General features: G+C 42.3%; 1 protein-coding gene and 1 pseudogene across 1 annotated transcript; one reads left to right on the top strand and one right to left on the bottom strand.

Annotated features, from left to right (window-relative positions):
• Positions 1-4773: 4773 nt before the first annotated feature.
• LOC117864518 (protein DETOXIFICATION 16) lies at positions 4774-10281 on the top strand. The gene is made up of 9 exons (XM_034748654.2): positions 4774-4965; positions 7784-8055; positions 8158-8702; positions 8781-8867; positions 8942-8998; positions 9092-9330; positions 9509-9627; positions 9729-9815; positions 9909-10281. Exons 2-9 carry the CDS (start codon positions 7807-7809, stop codon positions 9966-9968), a joined length of 1443 nt encoding a protein of 480 aa, XP_034604545.1. The 5' UTR covers positions 4774-4965; positions 7784-7806; the 3' UTR covers positions 9969-10281.
• A 2075-nt stretch (positions 10282-12356) lies between these two features.
• Positions 12357-16657, bottom strand: LOC140223453 (uncharacterized; annotated as a pseudogene).
• Positions 16658-22244: the final 5587 nt, after the last annotated feature.

Genomic DNA, 22244 nt, shown 5'->3' on the forward strand with positions numbered 1-22244 from the left:
TTAGCGATAGAGTTCCCATGCTCACGGAATCTCCATAAATAGCACACAAGTTTGGGGTTTTTTTGTAGCAATGGATTCTCAAAAAAAAAAATCATTAATTAGTTGCAGAAACTCTGTGGCTGGTATAAGTAGTGTCCTTGATGGAGATTACTTTGATTATTTGGATCACGAAAGTGTGCAAAATAATTAGTGAAATACTTGTTTAATCCTGAAATACTTAAATAAAATGCATTGTCTCATTCTTGATCTGGGCTTTTTTTTGGGCTGATATTTGCAGCCCTCGGCCAATTGGTTGGGCATTGGAAAAGCTGATCGCTTCATGCGTCGTTGAATGGGCAATGAGTGGCATCCAGAAGGGGGAAAGTCACTCGTGACTTGCCTCAGCAAGTTAGAGAATCTGCGCTGTAAACTTTAGCCCAGATATGTTTAGATGACCTTAGGTCCCGTTTGGTAGAGCTTCGACTTCTCATAAAACGGCTGGCTTTTTTAGTGAAGTTGAAGCCGTTTTGCAAAACGTTTGGTAAAACGACTTCTCAATGGCAATATATGTAATTTATGATCACTTAATGCTTGGAGAGAGAGGAGAAGCCGGTGAAGCCACTTTTTTCGGCTTCTCCTCTCTAGTGTAAGCCGTTTTGCGGCTTCTCCCCGGCTTTGGTGGTGAAGCCGTTTTGAAATTGGCCCTTTGGTAGGGCTTCACTAAAAACCAGTGGAGAAGCACTTTGAGAAGCCCTACCAAACGGGGCCTTAGTCTATCACTAGAACAAGTTGAGAACTGCACAAGAATTCTAGTGTGAAGAAATAAACATAACTAACAGGAGAAATTGATATGCATTCGAATTGTGTAACATATGGCATTCTACCAAAGCACAAAACCAGAACTCTCTACTTTGACCTTCATTCTAGAAACCTTAGTTTGGATTGAACTTATGAAAATTGTATCGACGAATTTGTCATGATTTCTTTTTCATAGTACTAGACTTGTAAGGACAAGTGTAGCGCATAGATATAGAGCCACACACACACACAAGATTATATTGCAGCCATCCAAATCGAACCCAAAGTGAAATCCATTGAAAAACCATTGAAGCAACGATCATATTTGTGTCATATAATATTTGTTTGCCCTTTGAGTAGCTTTCCTGCAAAATATTCAGACAACGATAATTAAGTTTATTTCAATTTTCAAGCAACGCTACTTGTTTCTATATTGACACATCGCATTGGATAATCTGTAACATAACATATATGAATGTCCGATGAAACATAAGCAGATGCCTATCGCAACAAATTAAAAAAATCTATAGAAAAAAAATAATATGACCTTGATCAGCAAACAAAATGACATCGTGGCACATTTTTTTTAAAAAAAATAGTATGCAGCCGCATGTATGACACAGCCACACCACATTTAATCTTTTGCAACAAAGAAAACTACCTCATCAAACAAAAATAAATGGTCTCATGCAATAAAATTAGTATATAATAACATACATGTACATCTACAGAACCAATAATCTATTGCAACAAACTTAAGATATACAAACAAATACGAGTGCATTCATAACAATTTCGAAAAACATCGGCAACAACTTGGCGCAAGCACCAAGTGACATCAGTGGCGGCATACGGCTAGGAGTGCCGAATATTTGTATTCAACTAATGGTAATTCTAGGTTGACAAACTTTGGTAGCAATATAGATACATCTGAATTCATTACCCAGATATTAAGGAGAAAACGTGCTTGTGATACTGTGGCAATTACAGTTTTGGTGTTTGCTATCGCTTTGTAATATTTTGAGTCATGCTACCACTGTGTAAAAAATTTCGTTTATGCATGCCACTGCTGTATCAGAATGTCTTTTCTATTTATGCAGTTGAAGTAAAATATTTATTGAGTCCAAGATATCATATCACAGCAGTGAGGATTGTAATCTACTCCCTCCGTTTCATTTTGGCTTTTCTAGATACATAATTTTTTATATGACATGTCTAGATACATATCAAAAGTTATGTGTCTAGAAAAGTCAAAACGAACAGTAATTTGAGACGGAGGTAGTAGTATTTAGTATGTGATCGTCCACAAACACACACTACGACAAAGTTCAAGATAAGTTGTGTTCAATTTGTATTTCTGCTTATATATGCTATAAGCGACTAAAATTAAGATCCGATCAAAATTGTACAGCTGTAAAATCGAATGATGGCGGCAGTCCTGTAACCCCGAACACTGCAGAAAAATACATGTTTGTTGGTTTAGCCCAAGACATGAACATGTTGAAGCCATGATCATGATATGGATTTTCATGGACGTTTTCAATTCATACTGCACGGACGGATACATGGAGCAAGTTCAAAGCCAGGGTGCACTAAAAACAAAGCCAAGAAAAGTGCATGCAGGCTGGTACAAGTAACTCACAAGTGGGTTCAACCCAACACGCGCAGCCTCGTTCAAGTCTGACTGAATCAACACAACGCAATCAATGGGCTTGGGCCTGACACTTACCTTGCCAATGAAATGGGCAACCCCCAATAAAAAAAAAACTAGAAAGCCTTCCGGATGAGAGTTCTTATTACCTATGCCGTGGATGCTACTAGCGTGTAATCAGCGTGGCTGGATACATGGAATTCAGAAGAAGCTTTCTGCTTCTTTCACTTAGAAAAACAAGAAAAGTATTAGCAGAGTTGTAAACTCAGCCACTTAGTGCAAACTGTGGTCAATTATAAATTATTAACCCAAGGATTTTCAAAAGTTATATCTAATTACTCATAAATAAATGAAAAAGGTTTGGAAAACATCGCGATAAAGAGCAAGAGGATTAGAGAAATTTTCTCAAAATTTCAAATTCCTCGCAAAAGGAAAGGTGGTTAATTAAGCTCGGAGCTTGTGAATTGTTCAACAACTTTGGACAGTTCCTCAAGGGCATTGTATTTGACTCCGACATCCATTGTAACACAGTTAGCACAGGTTGAGCGTGTATGCATGGATGCAGCAATCCTGTTTGTGCTAATCCGCGAAATTTCATCAAACTGTACTTGTTTACAAGGTCTTGGTAAGAGTTGACGCAAAGAAATGTTCGTAATTCTTCTGCATATGCTTCCTGCTGGGCTTTCGTCGAATCGATCGAGTCCATGGGATGGTGCTTTCAACATGATATTTGGCCATCGATTTCACCGTCAGCAACACCCGTCGCGACCTGCTTATGAAGCCTGTGGAATTTCTTTGAAGCCAAACTGTGTCCACATCAAATGGCTGCGCTACCTTCCATCCCAATGAAAAAGAGGTAAACGGTCTTTCAGAAAGAAAAGGAGGTACACAATTTCCTGTGGAATTTCTTTGAAGCCAAACTGTGTCCACATGCAAGGTCCATGGGCGACACAATCAATCCTGCAAATCCAAAAGCATCAGTGTCGAATCCTTAGGAATGCAGATCTTTTCCCCCTTCCAAACACCTGTGATCTAGAGAGGCTCTAATTTCTGGGGGTTTCTTGTACAAGAGTGGGCAGCTTGTGAGCGCACGTCATGATTCATGATGGTTTGCAATACTGAGACACTATGCAGGCATCAAACAGCAGGATATACCGTTTCATATTAAAAACATTTATTTGCTATCAGTTCATTTTTCTTTTGAAAAATTGGCCATTGGCAATTGTATTCTCTAAATAAAAAAAAGACGATTCATTTAAGCAACGGTCAGCATCCTCCGCAACTTCCACGTAACACCTAAAAAATACTTGTATTGTTATTGAACGGAAAAAAAGGTCAATTTTACTACTTTGTACAATTAACTAAACCACTTGACTCCCTGCACATCTCAATTTGTTTTACCTCTCCAAACTATTTAAACTAGATCGTTGTGAGAGGAAAAAAACTACTTCAATGCATCGCCTAATGATTTTTTTCTTTTCGTTTTTAACTCTGTTGGGTTTTAATTTAAACCAGCAGGGTGATGGATGTCTCAAGCTTCTAACCTATGATAATATCTACAAAACCCTGTTTTTTATCATAAAAGTTCAGTAGTAGTAAACTGGGGCAATTAAAATAGTTGGGCTGAGTTAAATGAGTTGGAATTATGTACAAGGGCAATGTAGACAAATAGAACAGTATAATTAAGTGCTCCCTCCGTCCCAAATTATAAGTCGTTTTGATCTTTTTAGATTCATAGATATTATTATTCATCTAGACTTACGATATATCTAAATACATAACAAAGTCTATAAATCTAATAAAATCAAAACGACTTATAATTTGGGACATAGAGAGCAGTAAAGTTGATCTTTCCATCTGTCTACACAATTTGAACGGGAAACATGAAAAAAGAGAAGGACAAAATTTATTCACAGTTTGATTAGCACGTGGGGTAAAATGAAATGGAAGTTTGTAGAGTAAGTCAGGCGGACAAAGTGGATTCTTCGAGTAGCAAATAGGCTTTTCTTTCTGGACTTAATTATATATACTCTGCATAAGAGCTATGCTTTCCACCTGGCAAATATGCTATTGGCCTGGCTTTAAAATATACTCCTTCATACAATGCAAATACACTACTACTACGTATATTTAATAATACTTGCAATAAAAAAATATCATCTTGCGAGACTATCATAAAAATCAAGAAAATTTAATAGATCATCATGATACAATCGAAAGATTGTGCCTACGTGTGAAACCAAAAATAATGTTTGCACTCGGGTAGGGCGGTAGGGTATTTGCCGTATTGCATTTGGAATGGCCTTCGGAGTCTCCTCGTCGGCGTATTAAAAGCCGCCGCCACGGATCTCATGCGAAGGCCACCCGTTTCCCCCGTAGCCGCTTGCCCTGTTCGCCTTGTCCGAGGAGGAGGAACTCTCCCTTCTCCCTCCTCTCCCAGTCTCCCTCGCGGGCCGCCGCCGTCGTGGCGTCGTAGCCGCAGCGGCCCCCTCTCTTCATGCCATCCTAATCAGCGACAGCGCCGCCACGTGCCTGCGGTATGGTTCTTGCACTCGTCTCCTTCCTTCAATTCCGTCGCTGTGGGGGAGATTGCCCCCACTCGTTTGGCGCTTTTGGCATCTCATTTGCTCCGTACTAATTTGCATCAATTGGCCATCCTATGTAGTTGCAGTACCCAAATTGGGAGCACATCTTAATAACGGGCCATTGCTTTGTCTGTAGGAGATGGATATTTTTATAACTCAAAATCTTTTTCGCTAAACTCCAGTGCGTTCAGGTTACTTTTACAGTTCATGACAAGTGCCTGCTTAGTCCTCGATTCATTCGTTAATGGGGCCAGATCTTGGGTCCTTTCCAGAGTGATATGCAGTATATCTGTATATGTGAGATTGGTCAAAGCATCTTTTCAATAAACAAACAGCTTTCAGCACGTGAGGCGTCAGACTCTGAACTTCTCCTTGCGTGCAGCGACTAGGAAGCTTGTGTTTGATTTCGTTATCCTGGAGCATAGAATTTTTTACATGTGTATGTACTTCTAACCTTTTAGGCCCTGTTTGGAATGGAGGTTTTCCAAAGGAATTTCACAGGAAACTCATTCCTCCATTTTGCTGATGTCATAGAGTGTTTGGAATGGAGGATTGCATCTTCCTTTTCCTATGGAAAGGTTTGCTTTCCTTCACAAAACGTAGGAAAAGAAACATCCAGTCCGAGGTCAATTTTTTCGCTGAAGGCCGAGGCGGGTGAGAAGGGAAGAGAAGGACCGAGAGAGAGAAAGAGAGCACAAGCCATTGCCGTGGTGCGAAGCAGGATGAAGTCGAAGAAGTCCATGATGAATGGGGTCACTTGAGCTCGATCCAGATTCGTCGCCCGGCAGCCACCCTACTGCAGCCGCGCAGCACGGCCTCTCCGCAGCCTGTTGCGGTGATCTCCTAATCCCCCGCTCAATCCGTCCGCTGCCTGCTCATGATCAGCTATGGAAGAGAGAGAGGAGCAGTGGACTCGTCAAGAGCAGAAGGATAAGGGTGGCTGGATGATATCGAGAACCATAGGAGAGGCCGAGAGGATAAGCATCAAAGGAATATGATGCACCGTGGCTGGCTGGCTTGACTCCATGGACCATGGGTCCCACATGTTGGTGAGCTAGTGTAGCTAATATGGCCCATGCAATACATATGCACATGTTAATTAATTTATTAATCACTAGCTATTAATATTATTACGTAATTCCCATATTTTATGATTTCTGTGAGTGGATTCCTGTTCCAAACACTCATGTTTCCTGCGTTTTTCCAATCCTCTATTTTGGAACTCTACTACTATTCGTTTCCTACGTTTTTTTTCCTTTCCTGTGTTTTGTATTCCTTCATTCCAAACAGGCCCTTAGACTTTTGATTAGTAGTGCAGATCTCACTGCTCGCTAAATGTTTAAATTGATCTACAGCAGCGAATAAGACACTATCTTGTCCTTATCGAGAGTGGATCGATTGGATTCCCTGTCTGTGAGATATTTTGATCCTGCCCGCCAAGTTAATTCAGCTCTTTCCTGTGAGTTTACTCAGTGCACTTGACGTCAATATTCGGGCCTCGACTGATGTTAACATCCCCTAAATTGAATTCTCAATTTTTCAGAAGACTTTTCAACTTTACTGTCACAGTAACTCTTTAAGAGATGAGACCTAGAGTTTGTTCTGTTCATCTGTTGTGTTTGTTTGTGTGTTGAACTTGATCAGATTATATGCCTTTGTTCTGTTATCCTTGTCTTATCATGTTTACACATGTTTTGTTTGACTTGCCACACTCTTTGTACCCTTACCTTTTCCAGAGCTGAACCATGTTTTATCGTACTATGTTTACATGTACCTTGAACAACGGTTTGAAGTTTCTTTCTTGATTTCGTCAAGATAGGAATACTTTATGAAATTTGCTCTATTCTATTACATATCAGGAGAATCTTATGTATCCGTGGTAGCCTGAGTTCAAACAAAACACAGTTCTTTTCTGTGTTTATAAAAGAAGGGTGTTTTCAAAATCCTTTCTGCTTAATTTAGCTTGATTATGTTTTCTTTTACCTAATCAAATGTCCCGTTAAATCATTCTTCAATGGCACTGGGTCAAACATGGGGAAAGAGAGAGTAAGAACAAAAATGAAATTTGGACATACGCACTTGGAAACAGAGTAATCAGGGTCTACGCCTACTAATGGTGTGCATTAGTTGAAACGGTCAGTGCACTAGTTTAAACGGTCAGAAGTGTTAGTTTAAATAGTTTAAACATAACTGAGTCTACCCCTTTTCGGCCCCAGTGAATTTGCGCCCCGTTTTTAAACATAGAAAGTACAAAAAAGTATTTGATTGATTTGATTACCTAAGTGTATAGTCTTACATGTGTATGCCTGTATCTATGAATCATTTGGTTAGTACTGCAGAAGTAAATAGCATTTGCATCCTAATTGAGCATTCATTCTTTGTGCTTAGCTGTCACATTCACTCTTCTCCATTAGGTAGGCTATTGTCTCACATGCTAACTTGAGTGCCAAGCTACCTCCATTAGTATCCAACATGTTTCTTAAATTCCATTGACCACTATATTCCAGGTCTTTTTGAGCAGGATTAATCGTACTGATTCTTTCATCTCATGAATCAAACTACAAACTCATTGGAGACACAAATTTTAATCTTTTCTGCTCCAATGTCTGACAGATGAGATCAATCACTTGTTCTTTCTGCTTGTCTGCCAATTTCAAACTTGGCTGCCAAGCCTTTGTTTCCTTCTGGTTTCCTCGGGAGGCTTCCAACTTTCCAGCATTTATAAGATTGGCCACATTGACTGATACATTGTTTCACATACCTTGTTCAGAAGCAGGGCATAAACTTTGGTGTATGATGCCAAGCATGGATGAACCCCTTCTTGGCGATGGTGTTCAGAAGACTGGAGGGGTGGGAGAGAACCTGGTGCAGCCTGAGGTCAGAAAGCAGCTATACCTTGCTGGGCCACTCATCGCCGCATGGATCCTGCAGAACATCGTCCAGATGATTTCTGTCATGTTTGTTGGTCACCTTGGTGAGCTTGCCCTCTCCAGTGCCTCCATTGCCACCTCTTTTGCAGGCGTTACTGGCTTCAGCTTATTGGTATGTTATATGCAAACTCAAAGCCTTTCTCATACGCCTGACCTTCCGGAACGATTATATGGAGTTCAATAGCAGAGTGAATTGTTCGTTTGATCATTTCAGTCTGGCATGGCAAGCAGCTTGGACACACTATGTGGGCAAGCCTTCGGGGCAAAGCAGTACCATCTTCTCGGCATCTACAAGCAGAGGGCCATCCTTGTGCTCACTCTGGTGAGCCTTGTGTTTGCTGTTATCTGGTGGTACACTGGCCAGATCCTTCTACTATTTGGTCAGGACCCAGAGATTGCAGCTGGGGCAGGAAGCTACATCCGGTGGATGATTCCAGCCCTGTTCGTGTATGGGCCACTGCAGTGTCATGTCCGGTTCCTGCAGACGCAGAACATAGTCCTCCCGGTGATGCTGAGCTCTGGCGTCACGGCGCTGAACCATCTTCTAGTGTGCTGGCTCCTGGTGTACAAGATTGGTCTGGGCAACAGGGGTGCTGCCTTGGCCAATGCCATCTCGTACCTGACCAACGTGTCCATCTTGGCAATTTATGTTAGGCTTGCACCAACCTTTAAGAAAACCTGGAGAGGGTTCTCAAAGGAGGCTTTTCACGACATCCCCAGCTTCTTGAGACTTGCTGTTCCATCTGCGCTGATGGTTTGGTGAGTTCTGAATCCTATGTCGCAGATTTTTTTTTTCATTTATCATCTCTAATTTAATTGGATCCTATATGTACACAGCTTGGAGTGGTGGTCATTTGAGCTCCTGGTACTTCTTTCTGGACTTCTCCCAAATCCGAAGCTCGAGACATCGGTTTTGTCCATTTCGTGAGTTATCTTTCCACAGCACATTTCAAACTCTGTTTGCCTTTTGTTGATTATAACTCTTCAATTTTGTGCAGTTTAAACACGGGCTCTTTAGCATTTATGATCCCTTTTGGGCTTAGTGCAGCCATAAGGTCAGATTTAAAAAATCACACTCATAAATTTTACCATGCAATGTTGATCACCTGATACTTGTGGCACTGACATGTTGCTTTCCCCCCCTATAGCACTCGTGTTTCAAATGAGCTTGGTGCTGGACGACCTCAAGCTGCCCGTCTGGCTACCCGTGTCGTCATGGTGCTGGCTATCGTGGTCGGCATATTGATTGGACTAGTTATGATTTTGGTTCGCAATTTATGGGGATATGCTTACAGTAACGAGGAGGAAGTGGTGAAATACATCTCCAAAATGATGCCGATCCTGGCTGTATCATTCTTGTTTGATTGCGTGCAGTGTGTTCTCTCAGGTATCTCTAGATCTGCTAATTGAAATATACCAAATTTGGTAAATACAGTGAACCCATATCCTGTTGTTTTGCCATGATCTGTTCTTATCTCCATGTATATTATGAACTGCATTTGTTACTATCGGAACATTATCACCTAGATAATGACTGACAATATGGTTTCATGATATATTTCCAGGTGTTGCTAGGGGCTGTGGGTGGCAAAAGATTGGTGCTTGTGTAAATCTTGGTGCATATTACCTGGTCGGAATCCCAGCTGCCTTCTGTTTCGCGTTTCTTTTTCATCTAGGTGGAATGGTAATTTACTACCCAAACCAACCTTAGCATAAGTTCTAGTTCAACTTTTATTACTCTGTCGAGTTGAAGAGACCTCTAAATACGATGGTTTGATTGTCTAGGGGCTTTGGCTGGGAATAATCTGCGCGCTCGTCGTACAGATGCTATTGCTTCTCACAATTACTTTATGCAGCAACTGGGAAAAAGAAGTAAGCAAATCAACCAAAACTTCTTGCATGCAAAGATACTATTTCGTTGCCTTCTCCATTTAGCGGCACCTCTCTGTTTTGTGGCTTCTATAGGCTTTGAAGGCAAAGGACAGAATTTTCAGTTCATCCCTACCAGTAGACATGACGACATGATATGCTCAAGAGACACAATTTTGTTGGAGGCAATGGCCAAGAAGAAACATTAAGAAGGACCTAATGAAAAATCGGCAGCAGAGTCTGGACTTTTCTCCACGCAATCAGAGTATGACACAGAAAGTACCTGGGCAATCTGTTTTGGTCATTCTTTTTACTGGATACAGGGAACACAAGATTCTGTTGAGGCTAGGTAACTAAATGTTTTTTATTTACTAGAAACAGCTTCATAATCTCATGGAAGTGTATTTTTTCTCTTTGTTTTGAGTAATATGATTGAGACAAGAGAAGGAAATGTTCTATTTGACTACAATCAGCAGTATTGTCCATTTGAGTGATAGATCTAATTGATTTAGTGCTCAACTTAAATAACATAACAGGGATCATTAGCAGTTCATCTAGTCGGGTAAAGGCTTAAAGTTCAGGCTAAACAACAATGTTTTGTAACTAACAGAGAACTAACCGGAGAGGGAGAGAGGGAGAGAGAGTAGAGACTGACCATCGGGCTTACTAGACGAGCTCGTCATGGACGAAGTTGGAGACGGCGGCGGCGTGAACAGCGACGGTGACAGTGTGGGTGGCGGCGGAGCTTCCCGTTACTACAGCGCAGATTAGATCGGGTTCTAGGGTTTGTTAGGTGGGTGTGTGGGCACGGCAACGAACTTGGACGTCCGTGCCCCGGACCCCCACCTCTACTTTTATGTGCGCTGCGTGATGGGGGCCCGCAACCATGAGTTGGATGTGCGCCCCCGATCAGGGCGCGGGATCAGGGTCCGACTTTGCTGTTGGCCAAGTCCGGTAGAGATCAAACTAACATTCTCCCCCCTTGATCTCACCTCATAAACTTAGTCTCAAACTTAACTTGGCACCTATTTCATCACAGATCAGTGTATAGAGTATGTTTTGTCATAATAGCCAACTACGTACTATCAGATTCAACAGCTACAACACACCTTTCTGTTTTGAAATAGATTCTTGCTCTAGACCCTTAGTATCCAGGGATCATAGGCTTTCTTGTAAACCCATACTGGCTAAGTGTTCTCTGAACACATTGGGCGGTAAGCATTTCGTAAGCGGATCCGTGAACATTTATTTTGTTCTTATATGCTCAAGACTTATGGTATGATCCTGGATTTTCTCTTTCACGTCATAAAACTTTATGTCAATGTGTTTGGCAGCACCACTTGACTTATTGTTGTGAGCATAGAATACTGCTGGCTCATTGTCACAGTACATCTTGAGTGGTTTTTGAATGTTGTCTACCACTCTCAACCCGGGTACAAACTTCTTTAACCATGTTGCCTGCCCGTGGCCTCATAACATGCTACAAACTTGGCAAACATCGTGGATGATGCTGTGACGGTTTGCTTGGAGCTTTTCCACGATATAGCTCCACCTGCGAGAGTGAATACATAACCTGTTGTGGATTTTCTATCGTCTACATCTCCCGCAAAGTCTGAATCTGAGTACCCTTCTATTTCAAGGGAATCAGCCTTTTGTGCCTTGCGTATTACGCAATGCCTTCTTTACCATTTTCCAGTGATCTATTCTTAGATTATCTTGATATCTGCCAAATATCCCGGTAACAAAAGCAAAGTCAGAGCGCGTACACACTTGAGCATACATCAAGCTTCCGACAGTTGAAGCATATGGAACCGCTTTCATTTGATCGATCTCATACTGGTTCTTGGGACTCTGAAATCTCCCAAATCTATCGCCCTTAACTATGGGAGCAGGTGTAGGTCTACTCGCATGCATACTATACTCCTTCAGAATCTTCTCTAAGTATACCTTTTGCGATAATCCTAACACCCCCTTTCTTCTATCTCGGTGAATTTTAATTCCTAAAATGAACGAAGCTTTACCAAGATCTTTCATATCAAAGTTTGAGGACAAGAACTTCTTCGTCTCCAACAGTAGATTAACATCACTACTAGTAAGTAGGATGTCATCTACGTACAGGATAAGGAAAATGAATTTCCCACTCTTAAACTTTGCATAAACGCAATTGTCCTCCTTATTCTCACTAAACCCAAACTTTCTTATTGTCTCATTAAACTTTAAGTACCATTGGAGGCTTGTTTTAATCCATAAATGGATTTCTTCAGATGACATCCATATGTTCTTTTCCTTTCACGACAAAACCTTTGAGTTGTGCCATGTAAACGATTTCTTCCAAGTCTTCGTTGAGAAAAGCAATCTTTACATCCATCTGATGTAACTCTAAATCATAGTGTGCCGCTAAAGCCATTATGATTCTAAAAGAATCCTTACATGAGACTGAGAAAATATCTCATTATAGTCTATTCCTTCTCTTTGTTCTTTGTGTGAAGCCTTTTGCTACAAGTCATGCTTTATATCTTTCGACATTCCCTTTGGAGTCACATTCTATTTATAGACCCATTTACAACCTACTGTCTTGACTCCTTTAGGAATTTCTTCTAAATCCCAGACTTTAGTGCTACTCATGGATCTCATTTCATCTTCCATGGCTTCAAGCCACTTCGATGAGTGAGCACTTCTCATGGCTTCTTCAAATGAGGTGGGATCTCCCTCCATTTGAACTTCTTCACTAACATAGACTTCATAGTCATCAAGAATAGCTAGCTTTGTAGCTCTTTGAGACCTTCTGGGAGCCTCAACATCTGGCACGTCTTCCATGTGGGGCTGTTGCAGCTCTTCCTCATGTGTGACAACAGGTTCTATAGGATCCTGAACGACAAGTTCCTCATCTTCATTCGTTGTTGCCACAGAAGAACTAACAACAGGTGCTGTAGCCACAGTGTCCTGTACTATCAATGCAGCAGCAACAAGTATCGAGAAAAAAGGTTCCTGAATCATCAGAGTGGGTATATATACCCGCTTCTCCTCAAGGCTAATTTCTCAGGGTACCGTGCTTCCCCTGATCATCTCATCCTCCAAAAACACAGCGTGTCTCGTTTCTACAAACTTAGTATGTCTGTCAGGACAGTAGAAGCGATAACCTTTTGACTTATCTAGGTAGCCAATGAAATGGCAACTGACTGTCTTAGGGTCTAATTTCCAATGTTTGGATTAAAGACTTTAGCCTCAGCTGGACAGCCCCACACACGAATAATTGAGTGAGGGCTCTCGTCTAGTCCACAACTCATACAGTGTTTTAGACACCAACTTACTAGGAACTCGATTAAGGATGTGAATGGCGGTTTTTAACGCACCCATCCACAAACTAACCAGTAAAGTGGAGTAACTTATCATGCTTCTCACCATATCCATTAAGGTAGGTTCGCCCGATGTAGAGTACTGGGCAGCTATGCCATTTTCCTGTAGAAACCTTGCAAAAGGTCCAGGAACTTGGCCATATGGGGTATGTCGACCGTAGTACTCCCCCCACGATCGGATCTTACTATTTTAATCTTAATACTATACTGATTTTCTACTTCAACCTTAAATATCTTGAATTTATTCAATGCTTTTGAACGCTATTAATTGGATAAATATAACCATAATGTGAATAATCATCTGTAAATGTTATAAAAGAATCATAACCATCCACAGATATCACAGGAAACAGACCACAAATATCTGTGCGAATTATTTCTAAAATTCTTATGCTTCTTTTGGCATCTTTCTTAATTTTCTTAACGAACTTTCCCTTAATGCTATCGATGCATTGCTCTAAATCTGAAAATTCTAAAGGCGGAAGAATTGATTCCTTAATCAACCATTCTATTCCCCCCTCAAAATATGGCCTAAATGACAGTGCCATAATTTTGAAGATACATCATCAATTCTTTTCCTCTTATTCTTTACATTCATAGACAAGGAGGCATTCACATTCTCAGCGCTTACAACATTCACATTCTCACAAAATGATAATAAATAAAGCTCGTCTTGTCTAAAGACAAGACCAACAACCTTATTATAAAACTTGATTTTACATTGTCCATCATCGAAATGACAAGCAAAACCATCATCATCTAAGCGCGATACACTTATTAAGTTTCTATGCAAAGAGGGTACACAAAGAACATCTCTCAGATGAAGTACAAAACCATTTGCTAATTCTAATAGGAGTTCTCCAATAGCTTCGACTTCAGCTTGGAAGCCATTTGCAACTTTAATGCTTCTTTCTCCTCTTTGTAGGGTCCTCCTCGTATGGAATCCCTGTAATGAATTTGCAACATGAACAGTTGCACCTGAATCAATCCACCAAGTAGATTTTGCATAACTTAAATACAAGGATTCATCTACAAATGTAATAAGATCCTCACCTTTCCTGCACAAATGCTTCAGGAATTCTACACAATCCTTTTGGTAGTGTCCCTTGTTCTTGCACCACTTGCACGTGTTCTTGTCCACCACCACTTCATGGTTTGATCTTTGATGGTGATCGGAGCCTTTACATGTGCCTTAGAAGAAGAGGCGTTCCACTGAGGTTTCCCTTGTGGCTTAGAATTATTGTTCTGATAATTGTTGGGTTACGAGGTAGGCTACACTAGCGCAAATCAAAATTTCTACCACGTAAAACCAGGAAGAGCTGCCGTATAAGGATCACGAGATTACCACTCGACGCACTACTGGTGCGGAAGATGCAGATATGCGTCAATGCAGTGAAGACGATCACGTTGTCGTACGTAGTCGATCAACGTAGTCGTACGTAGTCGATCACGTCAACGTCCAGCAGCTCCTCAGCAGCTCGTCCACGTGCAGCAAGATCGCCCTCGTGCCGTGGCTCGTCGGCGGCTCGTCCAAGTGCTGCAGGCGCAACACCTCCAAGGTATCCACACGTGCAGGGAGGAAGCGTCGCAAGCCGGACTGCTAGATCCGTGAGTTGCAACAGGCGAGGGCGTGGGAGGCGCGGCAGATGTGTTTCGCCAAAAGGTGTAAACCCTAGGGCGCCCGCACCCCTCTATTTATAGAGGTTCCTAACGGGCCTCTGGGTCCGAGGCCCATTAGTACTTCTAAACCTAATCCAACTCGGATCAGATCCGAATTGGGCTTCCAGCCTCTTAAGTGTGTGACCCTATGGGTTCGGATACGTATAGACATGGCCCGAGTACTCCTACTCGGCCCAATAGTCGGTAGCGGCCTCTAGCAAGACGTGCCAACTCCTATACGCACACGAAGATCATATCAGACGAACCATCACAACATAATATACGTGCTATTCCCTTTGCCTCACGATATTTGGTCTAGCTTCAAGCCGACCGCTCTTTCTCGATCCTGTGATTCGGAATCCCTTTGTAGGTTAACTCTTAATCGTACGTAGCATGGCCATGCATTTTCGGATCCGATCACTCGAGGGGCCCAGAGATATCTCTCTCAATCAGAGAGGGGCAAATCCCATCTTGATTGACCATGTCTCATAGCATGCTTCTTGACAAATCCGAAAGCTAACTTTATAACTACCCTGTTACGGCGTAGCGTTTGATAGCCCCTAAGTAGGTCGATCCACATCTAGAATACATGCGACAATCTCAGGTCTAAGGACAAAGCGTATATGTTGTTTAAAGAGAGAACTACTTCTCGTGTTGGGTCAGTCCTAGCACATGTCTCCACATGTGTCCACACTATTAGTTCAACATCTCCATGTCCATGACTTGTGAAACATAGTCATCAACTAATACATGTGCTAGTCTAATATTCATGTGTGTCCTCACATGAACTCCGACTAGGGACAACTTTAGAATAACCATACAAGTAAAGAGTTTCACATACAATTCACATAATTGCAGATCAATTTAAGTAGCCTTTAATGGATATTCAATGAACACAATATACAAATCATGGATACAAATGGAATATCATCATCTCTATGATTTCCTCTAGGGCATACCTCCAACAATAATTCCTCTTCTTGTTTTGGCTCAGGTAATTGATAGTATCACCAGATGAGCCCTTAAGCCTCTCTTCTTCTTGCACACGCATGGCAATCGTTTTCTCAATACCCCACTTTTCTGGCTATGAGTTGTAATTCATAGCAAAGGTCTCAAATTTTTTGGGCAGTGAGGTAAATACCAGATGGGTTATAAACTCTTTTGGGAGCTCCATATCCATAGACTTAAGCTTAAAAGCTATATTGCTCATTCTCAATATGTGATCTCTTATTCCACCGCCAGTATACTTCATAGTAACAAGCTTCCTGATAAGAATGCTTGCATATGCCTTTGAAGAGCTAGTAAACTGACTCTCTACCTTTGTCAGGTACTCCTTGGCGGTGTCACACTCTGGGATTTCTCCCCTTATTGCCTCCAAAATGGAGCTCTTGATCACCATCATACACTTTCTGTTCGACGAGTTCCACTTCGCACGATCAAGATTGTACTGCATTTTGATTGGTGCATGATCACGCACCCTAGCATTGAAAGCAGCTTCGCTCTCATTCTTGGCCCTCACGGGGTTCTTAGGTTATATGGGATAAGGAGCAGTCAGTGCTAGATCAATGTCGGATAGCGCAAGCACTATTTCGACCTTCTCTCGCCACGAGCTATAATTCCCTCCATTGAGGGGCTCTATGGACGAGATAAAACTCAAAGGATTGACTGAAAACAAAAAAAATTAGAAAAATATGATTGAATTAAACGTTGGTCAAATTAAAACATAAAACTTCTCAATATTAATTCTACATCACCGTTGGGCAGAAATAGAATTAATAATGATAAAGCAAATCTCGTCGGTACAACAATTTTATCAACAACGTAGGTCATAGATAAAATTATCATACTCAGAAAAGTACTTATTTTCTAATTAAATTTTCCCATTGGTTCCAATTTAATTAGAGAAATAGACTAAAAAACTTCAACTTAATGCATAAAATTGGCAAAATAAAGCCAAAAATTCAACTTAACTTAATCTTAATACATCAAAAGTTTAAACTTAATTTGTGAATTTTACCCAAAGGAAAAACTCCTTAAAACTACCTTTTTATTTGAGCCACTAATCAATTTCCAAAAATTATAAAAACCACTGGAAAAGAAAACGAAAAACGGGTTCAAACTTCACTTTTCTTCGACTCGAATGAAGATGCGGCCCGACCTTCTTGTGCGCTGGTAGCACTCCCGCGTTCCAGGCCGCAACCTGGGCCTGGGCCGAGATTCTTTCTTCCCGCTTAGGCCAAATCGTGGCCCAAGCGATCTGTGACGTCTGATGCGATCCGACAGCCGAGCATCTCTTTCGCGGGAACAAAACCGCCAGTGCGGCTGGCTCCCAAACCCTAGCGCCATTCTCCTTCTTCCCCTTTTCTTTCTGCACCGCAACTGACCGAGCGGATGAGAGCCGAAAGCGCCAGCAAGAGAGCACCGGCGAGCGGAGCCGCGGCCCGAGCGGAGCGAGGCGATGGCGCGTGCTTTGGTCACTCCCCCGGCCGGCCCTTTCGGCTCCCCCGCAGGCCTTTTCGCCGACGAGCGTGTCCACCCGAGGGTGAGCACGCCGTCGTCGAGCAGCGCTATGGGTGATCCTTTCGCCGGCGGCGCAACCTCGAAGACCCGGCACCTGGTGTGAGCCTGAAGTCCGGCGGATCTAGGGTTACCTCGTCGGCGATCTTCCCCAAGCAAATCCGGTGACTTTCTAACTCCCCCTCTTTCTAGGGTTAGGGTTGAGCTTCGGCGGTCGTCGGCAAGTTCCGGCGGCCGTCGGCTTGATTACTTTGCTTATTTCCTTAGGTTTGCTTCCCCTCCTTCTGATTTCTTCGGGTGTGAGTGCAAACATGAGAGGGGAAAACGGAATCCACTTACCACAATCTAAGATAACTGCTAATTATGGCTCTGATACCATTGATAGATCTAATTGACTTAGTGCTCAACTTAAATAACGTAACAGGGATCATTAGCAGTTCATCTAGTTGGGTAAAGACTTAAAGCTCAGGCTAAACAACAATGTTTTGTAACTAACAGAAAACTAACCCGAGAGGGAGAGTGAGAGAGAGAGAGAGTAGATACCGACCATCGGGCTTACTAGACGAGCTCATCATGGACGAAGTTGGAGACGACGGCGGTGTGAACGGCGACGGTGACAGTGTGGGTGGCGGCGAAGCTTCCCATCACTACATTGCAGATTAGATTAGGTTCTAGAGTTTGTTAGGTGGGTGTGTGGGCACGGCAGCAAATTTGGGCGTTCGTGCCCCGACCCCACCTCTACTTTTATGTGCGCTACACGATGGGGGCCCGCAACCATGAGTTGGTTGTGCGCCCCCGATCAGGACGCGGGATCAGGGTCCGACTTGGCCGTTGCGGTGGAGATCAAACTAACATTGAGTAGATGCAAAGTAATTGAATTGCAGCATGGTATGTACCCGTTGTATTATATATATATATATTAAGAGATTAAAACTTTTCCCTTTTCATACTTATTTACATCTCGTGGATGCCAACAACACAACAATGCACACACCAGAGTGTGACCTTATGGGTAATATGTGAACTGCGAGAGCCAAACAGTCTCCTATTTAGATTTTTTTCTTGAACGTGCAGGAAAACTATATATCATTATATTAAGAAGAAATACTTAGATTTACGTGAATGCAGTGAAAATTGGCTAAGATCTTATTTACTATAGTTATCAAACTATCAGGTTCGTCTAATTTGCGAGTGATTGACAATGACGAAGGCTTACCTTTGTGAACCCATTGATCACTCATACAGCAGAACCATCGCGCAGGGGTGGTATATTGATGACTCTTGCTTCTTACTTGACTATGTTCTTTTTTTTTCAAAAGAAGAAGAAATGTTTGGATGAGGTGTTAATGGAGCTTGACAGGTAAGCTGGCAGAGTCCATCTATGAACACCTTGGGCGACTGGTCTGGCACATCTTGAGATTAGCGAATGTACCATAGATGCACTTTTGAGATGCTCGACAGGCGTTACTCTTATAGTTGGATGGCTTGGAGATATGCTTGGGAGAAAAATTAAGTTTTTCCTAGTGTGGGTTGGGTTACGAATGCAAGATTGGGGATATGTGAAGTGATGTGTAGGCCTCTTTTAGTGGAATGGTTGTTTGGTTGAAGATGAACAGAGGCAGAACTTTATGGGCCTCTAGTGAAAATAGAACGTATAAGAGTAAATTTAGAAAAATCTACAATCTGTAGAAGAAACAAATATACATGATATGGGAACCATTAGGTCTAGTAGAGGCGACAATGCCTACAGTAGCGAGTTAGCGACTGGCCAACAGAGGACATGCAATTCCATTACCAGTACAATACTACAATAAGGTTACTTATACTGCTAATTGGGTTCAGTGTTTTTCTTTTGTGAGCTGTAGTTGGATTTGGAGTTTTCTCCACTGACCCGACCAAGATATATTCTCTGTAACCCCTCAGGATATTATGTGGCAGTTCCAATCCAGACACTATTAGGTAGCTTTATATATTTATTACCATGTCATATAAACACTACACATGTATACTATATTCCCGGTCAATGTTTTTTTTTTCAAAATAAATTGTCATCCAATCCCCTCTCCTCATAATACCTTGAGTTTTGCTGTTAAAAGGACAGCAAAATTCACTAAAAAATTGAATTCTCTAAAACTTAAAACAAATATAGATTTTCAGCTAAGCAACTCGAATTCTCTCCGACTAAAACCTTTTTGAATTAAAAGCTTGCATAAAATAGATCATGTGCATTTTGTTTTCTTAGAGTTTTGAGCATAGTAAATTCAAGTTTGAACTTAATTCAAATTTGAGTATGTAAAATCTCAGCTAATCTCTGATCTATCTCTGTTATACCCTAACCTAATCTCTAGACCCATCTCAAGTTCATTCATCCGTAATTTCAAAACTTCAAATCAATTCCAGATCTATCTATATCAAATATTTAAACTTGTCTATATCTTAGCCATTTTGGGCCGCATCTCCCCTCCCCTACAGATTGGCCCACTCCAAGCCGCAGGCCAGTTCGGCCTTCGCACAACCCACCACTTAAAGAGAAGCTCGTCATGGGTCCAGCTCTATTTATTTTAAAAAGTTCTATTTACCCCCTTGGACAATGGCCTAGTCCATATTTTCACCCCGGACAAGAAAACCATCCGTTCTGCCTCCTCAAGTTCGCAAAACCGGATACGCGATCTCCCTGACCAGATTTCACTCCGGTTTTGTCCTAGCTGGCGACATGTCATCACCATGTCGCAATCCGATGTGTCGTGGGCCTACCTGTTATCTTGTTCTCCCTTTCTCACTTACATGTGGATCACTTGCCATCCTCTTCTTCTCCTCCACCTTTCCTTTCTCCAGCTAGAACAGCGAGGCTACCCCTGCTGCTCGAAAGGGAGCAGCCCGGGATGGACCTGTAGCCTGTAGGGAGGGGCTGTGGGCGAGCCTGGGGAGTAGTGCGGGCGACGCAGAACTCATGCATACGGCCACCGGAGGGTCCGCATATACGGCGGCAATTTCTTACCCGTCAGCCAATGTTGTGTGGTGCTGAAATGATGAGAAAAATCCAATTGCATTGCCAATCAAATTGAATCGCCCATTGAACTGGATCCAATTTGGCACCGAAAGAAGGATGATGCAGGGTTGCTATGAGGCTCAATTTTTTAGATGCCATTGTTGCCTTCCAAATTGAAGCTATCGCCGATGCTTGCGTCGCCCAGGTTGGCCTCTTCCACACGCCAAAGGTTCAGTTAGGGAGCACACCTAGGATCTCCCCTAGATGCTCCTCGTTGACATAGGAAATGATAGGTGGTGGAGCTGGAGGCCACGACGGAGCTGCTCGGCTTCCGCGGCAAGAAGGATGGTGTCCTCCTAGGTGAGCAGCATAGCTCAGTCTGCTCCATGAGCAAGGAAGCGTCGTGGATGGGATTGCTAAGGCGTCGTAGAGTATGACCTCTACCCTAGCTATGGCAAAGGGGCATTGGGCCGGTGGAATTTAAGGGAACTCTGATGAGGTGACGAGAAACTAGAGAGAGGAGGGTAAGGGAAGATGACAGATGCTTACATTTGGATCCATGAAAAGGTTTGATGGATGACGTGGTGCCACATTGGATAAAACCAAGGTGGAATTGGGTCCGGGAGGTTACTGTCCAATTTTCGGAGATCGAGATGTCAAAATGGACGGTTTTTGAATCGAGGGTGAAAACACAGACTCGGCCCATACTCGGGAGGTGAAAAAGGACTTTCTCATATTTATTTCTTTCCCAAACGAGCCAGGCCTGTCGGCCCATTTCGTTTAAATCAGGCCTTCTTAACTCCGTGATAGCTGTGGACATTGTTTTAATGTTTTTGTTTTTTAATGAATGGTTCATGGTCGTAGCCTCAATTAGCAAGCTGATGAAGTGGAATTGGCTTAAGCTCTGGTTCTACGTTTACCCTAGTTAGTTGCAAGATGGATCGTTAGGAGTCGAACTTATGAAACAAAGTCATGAAGGATGGCTAATCCAGCTGCAAATTGGAGGGCTCATTTTTTATATTCTAATTACTATGTACATTAGTGATGTGTTTAGGTATTGTGATGTCATAGGGTACATGTATATGACATGTGCTGATGCCTTAAGCATTCTGTTTTGGCTACATTCTTAATTATAACATAAATGTGGTCTGATATCTTCGGTGGAGGATGTCTAAAATCAGAATTTTATCCGTTATCTGAGTAAAATAGGTCCCTCACAGCATGCTCTGGCGCGAGCTATAGGATCTTGGCCCATTGCATGTACTTGCTAGCCTAGCCCATCAAATGATCCCAGGCTGCGTGCGCCCAAGCAGAATCGGGCCCTGGTGGGATAGGGCACGCAGGCCTCCCCTGCAACCTTGCTCTCACGTCAGGAGGAATGACACAACTCCAGCAAACCTGGCCAATCTGACCAAGGCACTCACGCCTATAAAACAGTAACATATTCTCGGCCCCCTTTGCTAATGGAGTATTAAGGTCCTATCCATACTCAATTAACTGCAAACAGAACTAGGTGTACTTGGATCCAACCGACCTCCGTTATGCACTAAAATTGTCAGCTAGGTGCCTAGCTAAGTTACTTTTACTACTATAAGTGGACTCAGAGTCAGATTCCACCGATGGGCATCCTGATGGGTATCACCAAAAGTAAATTCCACCTGCAAGTACCATCATGGAAAAATTGACTAGGCCTTATCATGATTGGATGTCTATTTTTGTGCTTTTGCTTTGGACTCATCGTCTTCCTCTTCTTGTTTTGTTTTTTTGCCCGGAAGACGTCTTCCTCTTCTTTAAAAAAAGCCATATCTTCAGCTTTAAGGTGCTCTCGGATGATTCCTTATAGACTCCACACATCAATCTTCTATATATGTAGTTTTTGCACTCTTTTGTGATTCTTACATCCCCCCACAT

Source organism: Setaria viridis, chromosome 7, assembly GCF_005286985.2.
Source record: "Setaria viridis chromosome 7, Setaria_viridis_v4.0, whole genome shotgun sequence".
Lineage (NCBI taxonomy): Eukaryota > Viridiplantae > Streptophyta > Magnoliopsida > Poales > Poaceae > Setaria > Setaria viridis.

Coding starts and splice junctions, on each gene's coding strand:
- LOC117864518 (XM_034748654.2), top strand. CDS start 7,807: ATGATGCCAAGCATGGATGAACCCCTTCTTGGCGATGGTGTTCAGAAG. Junction 8,056..8,157: donor TTACTGGCTTCAGCTTATTG/GTATGTTATATG, acceptor TGATCATTTCAG/TCTGGCATGGCAAGCAGCTT. Junction 8,868..8,941: donor ACATCGGTTTTGTCCATTTC/GTGAGTTATCTT, acceptor AATTTTGTGCAG/TTTAAACACGGGCTCTTTAG.